We start from the raw sequence: 10,776 nt of genomic DNA, 5'->3' as shown, positions 1-10,776 counted from the left end.
GCTCAGTATACATTTTCTACTATTATGAGTCGAATTTCGAGTAACATAAATCTTTCAAATTTACAACACGAGGTACCATTTTATATCAGATTGTGCAATTGCTGCTCTTTTAGATAAACGGCAAATAATTTAATTAAGTACCTGACCAATTAGTAGTCAACTAAATGTGTTTTTACAGAATTGTGCGCGTGCTATAAATTGATATATAACTTAAATACATGTGATACGTATGTGTTATTTGTAAACATTACATTTGTAAACAAACATTAATTCCACCACAAAATGTATGATCACTTTAAATAATTTTTGTTCCTGAAGCAGGCTTACAAACATATATCGAATTAGGTTCATAGTATAGTACCGTTTTTTCAATTGTCTTAGGACAACAATACTTCACCGGCTGACCCAAATGTGTACAGTATCATAAAAATAGAGCAAAATTAAGATTAATTCAAATTAACAAAAACGTTATTTTAACCCAATTTTCTAAAAGGTATCCACTTTTTCCTGAATTGCCATATTACGACATTTTTTGTTATAATAGGACCATGAAGATGTCAAGCTACCCAACCCTTAATTCACCCAAGCTTTAGCAACACTAAATTTGTTTTTCTCTACTTCTTGAAAGTCGGTAGTCTAAGCCATACATGATAGCTCTTGATAACCTGTGAAACTGACCAATTCATTATTGTAAACCAAAACAGCAAAAATGATTACATATGGTCTCGATACATTCCCAACGATGAAGTCCCAAATTTCACTGCCATGCATTAGCAGAACCTTACAATCAAACACTTTGAATGCAGGAAATCCTACTCAGCATTTTGTTGACACGATACACAGATTTTTTGTTTGCTTTTTTAGCAAATCACTCATTTAAGCATTAGTCCCATTAAATTTAGTTGCCATCTCAGTCCCATTTTCGTCTTCCCAGTAATATTCAAAAGTTTCTTTATACTGCTCATTCCATTTATATTTAAACTCTCTTTATTAGGAATTGCTATGTCAAAGGTGGAGGGTTGGTGATCTGATTCGGGTTTTTCAGAAACACGGAAATTACCAAAAAGTTTTTCATATTTTGTTACTACGTAATCAATCAAACTGCCAGCATGTTTTTATATGCATGTAAAATTTTCCCAACTTCGATATCAGAAAAACGACGATTAACATACGTATGTTTTTGTGTTTACATAACTACAAAAATCTATAAGTATTACACGTTTCATCCTTATACATCCGGACTGGCATATGCATCTCATTACTGACGTCCTCCATTGTCGACGGAAAAGATTAGCGTCGCTTACTTGTTATTCAAATAGGTTTGCCGTACGAGCATTTAAATTGCTACAAATAATGAATTTAGCAGCATAACGGGCTAGCATTTTTTTCTTGTATTTGAAATGCCTCTTTGGAACAAAGTATTACCTTACTCAGGCAATAGAACAGTACATTTCATTTCAGGGTTAACTTAATGTATGACTGACTGACTGAAAAATGAGATTTATGAAAAAATTTGTATAGCCTAGTTTAAACTCTTAATGTAGGATGCAATATCTATGCCCATTTCCTTCTCAAATTATTGATTAACTCAAACATGACATTTTTAACTTCATGAAAAATGAGGTTGATGAAACTTTCGTTTGTTATTGCCTAGTTGATACTATCAACGTACAATGCAACTTACGTATATTCAAACTTTCTATTCAAATCCGAGTCTGGGAGACCAGTTGCACCTCCTTGTTGTATTTATATGGCTAGTCAAGTTGAAATATTTGTTATAAAACAATATTGTTTTTTTTTAATGATGAATAAATAAATAAATAACATAATATCATTGCAGGCTGAAAATAGGTCAATGAAGCACATCAATGCATCGGTTTACAAAGATGACGAAGAAGATAATGTGTTAGTAGAGACGAAAATTGATGAAAAGGCATGTCATGACTTCAATAATTTTATTTATTCTGTAAAAATGTGTGACTTTGTTTCGGGAAATGAAGTAAGCCGTGAAAGAAGTCCATTTTTTATACTAAAATAAAAGTTATTGCAAAGTTGTAGACAAAATACGATTGTCCTTTTATTAATTCGTGCAATGTGTTTTGTTGTCAGGACGAAAAGACGGTTGCAAGGATTGTTTCGTCTATCAGCAGAGATGTTGAGAACACCAAGGTCCGTCAAGAACTACAAAGTAACAAACCGCGTTATTTGCTTCCTTTAGTTTATTACTGTCCAATGGGTCCTAATTCCATTTATCAAGGAATTCGTATGGCAATTAATTATGCTTTACACGAAAACAGAAGTATAGTTCAAGTTCCATTCAATGCACACGGCTCAGCACCAATACCAGATGGAATGTCGAGGATTAAGTTATTTAATGAGACATTTGACGTGGATAAATTGTCCAAACTTGTTCCTGTGTCTACTATTAGCGATTTTATAAGAGACTGTGGAAGAAATATACCTTTGGCATCGTTAGTTAACTTACGTGTGGGTAAACTAAGCTTAACGCAAGATTGGGCACATCGTAAACTACAAGTATACAGGGACGCTGATACTCTAGAAGACATATTAGGTGTGACACTCCCTGCTATTCCCGATCCTGGACTGTCTGCAGCAAAAGTTAGAAATAATTTCGAAAATTCATTTGGCACACAATGTATAGCAGTATTGCTGAGGGACGCTGGTCAAGTGTATCGTAATGTGAACTATTATCATAACGAGAGTTATCCTCTGATCGACAAATATCTGACACGGTCATTGTATATACGTAAAATGGCAGACAAAGTTAGTCGAGTGATGTGTGATGGTAAACCCTTCGTATCGTTACACTGGAGATCCATGGTAGAACGGTAAGCTGTTTTCTTTCATTGGCTAAAGATGACACATATACCGACTCTAAAATGCTCTGTTTCAAAGCGATACAACATTAGTGAAATATTACAAGTTGTCATAATGTTATCAAATAACCGCGAAATCAATTTTGACTGCGTATTTGTTTGAACCAATGCGAATATCATTAAAAATGTACTATTACATATTCACTTTTCACCATTGTTATTCATTTAGAACAGCGTATACACGTACCCATATTGTGAAATATGAGGTAGATAACCATGTTAGAAGCTCATTCATACCGTTGCTCGGTTTGCCATGGCTCTAGTATTAATATAATCAAATATCGCTACTATCTACAAAATAGCCTGATGTTATATTATAATTTGCATATTTCAAGGTATATATATATATACATTCTGAACTTTTCAACATTGATTTTTCTAGATGTCCGCACATGACAGATCCTCCTTCTAAGACATGTGCATCATACATGGTGCTAAACAAGAGAAGAAATGAGATCGTGAATGTGACTTATGATTTTGTAATATCACAAGATATTCAGTGCATGTACATTTCAGCTCCTCCTTCACAAACGGTAATTTGCTACCCGTACTATAATATATCATTAAAACATTACACAGCATAGTAAAGTTCGTTTGGAACAAATACATGGACTCCATGGTATACATGAAGTGATGTCTGGTGTTGCCGAACAAGTGAGAAAAATCATAACGGTTTCTGCTTCGGAACCTAAGATTTACATTTACATTTTTATTACAAAATGCTTGATGGATAATAATCTTAATGCGTAACTTTATTGTGTGTTTTAATTGAATAGAGGTTCAATAATTTCAGTTCAAAGAGGGCATTCTTTAGAATCAATGTCGTTCTCATAAACACACATGAGGGGTGATATTTGTTGATACACTATCAATAATCAGGAAAATTGTAGACAGAAAAATCACTATACAACTTTCATTTTTATACCAAATATTGTGAGTTTGCATTATAGGTTGATGCTTTACCATTGGTATAAAACGAACGTAAAATATAAAGTTTGCAAATATAATGTTGATAATAATTTGGTGCATGATAGTAAAAAACACATAAGAGACAACAGTCAATCTCCGTTCTTTTTTTACATACGAAACTCGTATATTGAGTATATTGTGCCGTAATTTTGCGGTATTTTACGGGCTATTTTCATTCTACCATATTTCCGAATATAGAATGATTACGTAAGCGTCCTCTAATAATAAAAACAAACATGCCTGCCACACAAGGGTTTCACCGACCGCACACAAAGAAGTTTCTGTTTCTGTTCTAAACTTTTTGGATTTCGGCATTCCATGATGTATCCGTAGATGGAAAAGATGTGCATACTTTGGAATATCCTCGTAATAACCTTATACAATAGTATTCTGACACAACCCATTGTCCTTGTGCCCTTGTGCACAACAAACCATAAGTTATTGGGCCGATACCCAAGAGGGTGATCATTACTAGAAATGAGGTTGTTCGACCATTGTACACATTATATATATTTAGATCAATAAATCATTCTTTTTTTATTTCAGTTAATGATGAACCTTTTCAAGAACACAGGGCTTAGTATTATAGATAACAACTCACTTCATAATACAACAAAGTATGGGAAGGACATAACGGAGTTTTTAGAAGACCCATACAAAATGTCGCTATTGGAACAAGAGATATCCGTTAGTGAGTATTTCCAATATATCGATTTGTAGATTTTAGATTATTGGAACAAGAGATATCCGTTAGTGAGTATTTCCAATATATAGATTGGTAGATTTTAGATTATTGGAACAAGAGATATCCGTTAGTGAGTATTTCCAATATATAGATTTGTAGATTTTAGATTATTGGAACAAGAGATATCCGTTAGTGAGTATTTCCAATATATCGATTTGTAGATTTTAGATTATTGGAACAAGAGATATCCGTTAGTATTTCCAATATATAGATTTGTAGATTTTAGATTATTGGAACAAGAGATATCCGTTAGTGAGTATTTCCAATATATAGATTTGTAGATTTTAGATTATTGGAACAAGAGATATCCGTTAGTGAGTATTTCCAATATATAGATTTGTAGATTTTAGATTATTGGAACAAGAGATATTCGTTAGTGAGTATTTCCAATATATCGATTTGTAGATTTTAGATTACACTGTAACCGATCACAGACACATATGTATAGGGCATGTCTTACATTAGGTAAACGAATGAAAGAATGAGTGAGTGAATGAATGGCATACTAGTACTTAAAAGATTAAATGAATGAATGGCATGCATACATCGGATTATAGCTAGCCTGTTACTTTTCTATTACTTAGTGGGTCGTTCGGTCCTCTCTAATGACTGCGGCAATCTTTACTTACTGTCGTGTTCAAACAAATCATATTGTTTGTTTTGTTTGATTAACGACCTTTAAAACTGTTCATAAACACCACAGTACAGATAAACCTTTTTCTGATTGCTGATTAGACGCCGCCATATTTATCGAAAATCGGTGGTCCAATTGGAGTGGATTTTTTCAATACGCGAGAACAGCACAGAACAAGAAAACTCACACGTATGCAGACATTCCTGGTACGCCACAAGATGTACTAGAAGGGTATCGTATCGTAAAAAAATAGTGAGATTTTCTAAATGTTTTAATCATGATGAACAGTGCGACCTTTGTCATCAAATATAAAATATAGAATATTCGCTGTAGGTTTTATGATTTTTTTATTGTATTATTTATTGTTGGGAGCAATGATATTAATTGCTAGCAGCATCTTATTTTAATGCACCACTATCAAAATAATATATGAACGCTATTGATATACATGTTTATTAAATCACATTCGCGTTTGTTCATTCATGGAATTTGTACACTGTCTGCGCGTTTAAGTAGGTCATCCGCAAGGCTTGCATTGACAGTATGCATTTATTAGAGAATATAGGCACCAATAATAACAGTTGATGAGAATGTTGACATCAATTTTTGGGGATTTGCTTGGGAGCAAAGTACTAGTGAATATTGTATGTAGGTAACGGACTGCTAATTGCTACATGGTAAGTGTTTTTATTTTGTAGCGACACCTGTGTTGTATACACATTTATTAATATTTAGAAATCGTTTGGGTTCATCAAATTAAGTGTTTTATTTGTTTATTGATAAAACGTGCATTTTTCTGATTTTATTATATCCGTCATTTGTGTGACACTAGTGGTATTAATTAACAAGACCATTTGTGGGATATCGTCTATATTTCCTCGTATAAGGTGTGTGTGCAATCAAGCTTTATTGGGATACTTTATATTTATTTTGTTACTACAGTTTTAGTTTATAGCCTCATGAGTAAAAACCAACCAATCAGTCAGAATACAAAATGGTAATTGGTAATCTGTCTACATAGTTTATTCTATCTCTACAATAAGTTTAATATCAGAAATTTCAAAAGTAGATTGTGTTTGTGGTGCAATGTATAATGATAGTTTAGCATTTATCTGCATATTAACTTCGTATTAACTATCTGTACTGTATTCATTGTATTTTACTAGTATCAATTGGAACTTGTACGATTGATCAGTACGATATTGGAATAATAATAAACTAATTTGCATACAAATTAAATAAGATAATTACATTAGATAACAAATAATAGCATGACATAGCTCCGTCCTACGAGTAGTGAAATGCCCTTGTCCACATTTTGTCTACTAGCACAGTGCCTGCCACAGATATGCTAATAATCTGCCAGTCACAATATTACCTATTCATTATGCACAGTAACACATTTGCATAACCTCCTGTTATAAATATGTTCAGGGTTCAACACTAGCTATCCCCATCATGTGGTATTTTTGTAAATTCAGCTTTTAATAGTGTTACAACCTGGAGGTAAGAATTAACAAACAAGCTCAGATTTAATTTGGAATTCCATTTTGGATAAAATGTACGAACACCTAATAACACGAAAAACATAGAATGCTTTTTTCGGGGTATTTGAAACTGAAATTTTCATCTAACTGTAAGGCCGACGCTGATTGGCTGCTTAGATGGAATGATAATTTTTGGTTTCAAATATCCCAGGAAATTATGTTCTCTGTGTATTTTAGGTATTCGTATGCAAGGCATGGTTCCACACAAAAACGAGGAATTTGGACGAAATTTGTTAGTGGCTGGCTTAATATTTCCTCAACGGATCGTTTGGCTGTGATATATTGGTATTTTCCCCCTGATTTGTAGGAATATCACATATAAACCTGTCAATCATGAACAAAAGCTTGCGATATCAAACAATACTTACATAAGCGCACCACACTCCTATCTCAAAAAGACATTAAAAAACGTTACAAAGGTGCTCTCCACTCAAAAAGCGTCAGAAGTATTCCGGAAAACAACACATAAACAAAAACAACTCTTAAAACGTCGATATCTCTGTACTCGACAAATTTCAAGACTCTGAAAAACTCATTGGGGCATTACTTTCCCCATCATAATCCATACTCATAAACTCATTAAAACACCATGAAACTTCACAAAACTCAAAACACTGTGTTGCAAATACTTGTCCACTGAGGCGCGCTTAAATCGTTATAAAGGACCTCGCACGTCACCAAATATCAGTTCAAAACAAAGATCTGGGCGCTTACATACATACAATTCAACATCACAAAAAAAAGGTAAGAAAAAAGATAGAAAAAGCAAACAATACATTGCCTTACTGAGCAATAGGGTTAGGAATGTGGAAAAGAGTTCAACGTCCTGAGTTACAGTGTCCGTTACAGTGTCCAACGAGCGGTTCTCCAAGCAAATAGCTAAAGTTCTAATCAAAGTCTATAAGCGTCTTCTTCTCTTGTCGTCGCGTTAGTCCGGGTCGTTCTTTGTCATCTTCTTGTCTTTAATGTCGCTCAATTCTTAATTATACAGTCCTATCCGGTACTGGTCCTTCCGAAGGGGTTCTGAAATCTTCATCTCTTCAGCGTCGTTCATCGGTGCCATACTGGTAACGGTGTTAGTCGTCGAGCGCGGTTTCTGAGTCGTCTCTGCCATCGAGCCGGTTAGTTCGGTTCACAAGAAAGACACATCTTCGCCAATTCACTTCTCTTCACAGGATGTCAATGTGCGTAAGACGCAATGCCCAGGGTTCTCACACCACGTATCAGGGGGAAAATCTTCTTTCTCTCGGGTTCTCCACACTTGTCAGGGGGAAACTCGTCTCGTCTCTCTATCTCGTCCCCTTGAGGTACGGGATCGGGAAAGTCACTTTAACTTTACAGTCAAATAAGGCACACACAACGAAATACGTTTCAACTCTCGTCTTAGTCGATCTTTTGGAGCACTCTATAAGACACAGCGCCCTGGGGAAAAGTCCCCAAGACTATATCGCAAGGCTGAACCAAGACTCGCCCAAGACTGGACTGCGTCAAGGCTCGCCCCTGGACTCTCTCGGACTCGACTCGACTGCCCAGGACTGCTCTCTCTCTCTACTGCGTCTATCGTGCTGTATTCGCCAAGACCAACTCAAACTCTCTTTATTCATTTTCAAAACTCTAACCAATTACAAAACAGTAAAAAGACTCTAGGGCGTAACCTTCAATCATAAAGCCAATCACACTAAGTACTGAATACGTCATATCTTTTGATTAATCGTTCACTACATTAATAACTACGGTCGTCAGAATAGCGACGGTATCTTGTAATTAGTTCCAAATCACTGAGCCAAGTTCCGTCCAAAACTTCAAATAGACCTAAACGATGACAGACATAACACAGCAATTCAGCTAATAATCAACTAATTAAGTCGGTTAACAGATACGCGAAAACAAATTCATGACAGGAATCTGAAAACCTTTCCTACTTATTTACTTTCATGCTGTATTCAATATGGCGGCCCCATTTTAGTAAATATCGCACTTGTGTACCAGCTTACTGTGGACTAGAATGCCCTGGACCATTGTGATAGCTAGTCCACTGTATAATGAAGACTAGACTGCCCTTAGGTTATTGTATTAGAATACTAGTAGCTCCTTACTGGCCCAGATCATCCAATTAGTTAAAGCTAGACTATCCAGGCCACCGTATTATAATAGCTAGATTGCGAAGACTATTGTATTATGACACTTTCACTTATATAAACGAACCGCTTTCTATGTGAATGAAAAGCACACATGTTTGGATACTTTGCAACAACCCATTGTACATGTTTATTTTTAGACTGCTGATATAGTCACTGGATTGTGTTGTCTCTGTCTGTCCTGTCTCTCCCTGTGGCATAATGGTATGTTTCAGACATTGGCATGGTGATTCGTGATTGTGAAACACCTTGGAATGTGCTGAGCCCAGTGTTGTTGGCAATGAAAATATATATGACATCATTGACCCGAGTATCCTCAGGAAACTAAAACTGTGATGCTGATTAGTGGCCCCAGTGAGCTGTACCCTGTACTGAGGTACATATACAGACGTGCTGTGCTGTAATCCTTGCTGATCAACGGAAACCACTAGTATTGAAGCTTACTGCCCGTAATACACCCGTTGTACCGGCACTACTAGTAGCAGCAGATAGCAGTGCAGTACAATTCAATACAATTCACTACAGTACAATGTTTTTCCACAGGGAGCCAAGAAACTACAATCAACTGTATGCAGTCCCTATGAGCTGGGGTGGGGTATCGGCTGGTATCTAGTGTGAGAAATAGACAAGGGATGAAAGCTCCGGCGAGCTCATATTGTTTAAACTGGAAAAAATAAGAACCAATCGGAAGACTGGTTACGAACCAGTTGAGCGAGGCTAATCGAGTCGTAAACTCAGTGTGGTTCGTGACCAGTCTTATGATTGGTTGTTGACACATTCTGAATAGGCCACGCCTCTGACTGTGCCGTGCTTTCGGGCAACCGTTATTTATTCATAAATGGTTTTCTTACTCCGCAAATATAGCTTTGGCGAAATTTGAAAGAGTAACCAATATTCTTCAAGATGGTATTTGTTATAGATGCATTTATAGTTTTTTCCAGTTTTAAAAATTTGGGCTCGTTAGAGCTTTCATTCCTTGTCTATTTCTTACACTAGATACCAGCCGATACCCCCCCCCCGCTCATAGAATCTGTGTGCAGTTGATCATAGTTCCCGGGCTCTCTGTAGTTTTTCATTACAATAAATCCCCATCTCGAACTAAGATATCTGGTGGTTTTGTGTGATTGTGTCAAACATTTACCGTCTTGATTCATTTAGGCATAGACCCTGAAAAACGAGGGATAAGAAACACTGGCGAAAGACAATAGAGTAATAGTACACTTGGAACGATTTTGCTTTGCATACATAATTAGCAAGAGCATCCCACTGACATATACTTCATTAATACCGTTGCGTCGCTGGTTCTGTTTTTGTTACTCTGCATCCATGTCTGGTCTCTTTTTTGTAAAATCTTGTTTTAATGTTATTTTCAACAACTTCGGATAACTTCTTTATTGTAATGTGCACTTACTCGTGGTGATATAATGGCTCACTACCGATCGCGTATGGCTCTCAGTTTATCGTTCGTCTCCCTATTTTTCAATCGCAAATTTTTGCTACATTCTCAAATCAGATGTTAAATAAAAATTTAGCTATTTTTGGTCACTTAAATAACTGCGTATAGGTTTCCTATTCGTTCATTAGCTCGATTGAAACTTGACATGTTTTATTGAAACTTGACATGTTTGTCTACCGTTTTTAAATCGCAATATTCTGCTACACTCTTAAATCGAACATTAAATGAATATTTAATTATTTGTGGTCACTTACGTGTAATATAGTTGCGTATAGGTTTCCTAGCCTGTTTCATTAGCTCGATTTAGGCATAAACATAGCCACACAGGGAAACCTTGTACGGTAGGGTCTATGGATTATCATTATGTACGAAATAATGAGAATGTTACTA

General features: G+C 35.7%; 1 protein-coding gene across 1 annotated transcript; it reads left to right on the top strand.

The window, feature by feature from the left end:
* The first annotated feature begins 1,855 nt into the window (after positions 1–1,855).
* LOC146747225 (uncharacterized) lies at positions 1,856–6,265 on the top strand. The gene is made up of 5 exons (XM_085498345.1): positions 1,856–1,933; positions 2,110–2,849; positions 3,280–3,430; positions 4,413–4,557; positions 5,347–6,265. Exons 1-5 carry the CDS (start codon positions 1,856–1,858, stop codon positions 5,496–5,498), a joined length of 1,266 nt encoding a protein of 421 aa, XP_085354471.1. The 3' UTR covers positions 5,499–6,265.
* Positions 6,266–10,776: the final 4,511 nt, after the last annotated feature.

Source organism: Saccoglossus kowalevskii, chromosome 4 (assembly GCF_978046115.1).
Source record: "Saccoglossus kowalevskii chromosome 4, keSacKowa6.1, whole genome shotgun sequence".
Taxonomy (NCBI): domain Eukaryota; kingdom Metazoa; phylum Hemichordata; class Enteropneusta; family Harrimaniidae; genus Saccoglossus; species Saccoglossus kowalevskii.
The sequence above is the reverse complement of the archived record's forward strand: the minus strand, read 5'-3'. Positions and strand labels throughout refer to the sequence as shown.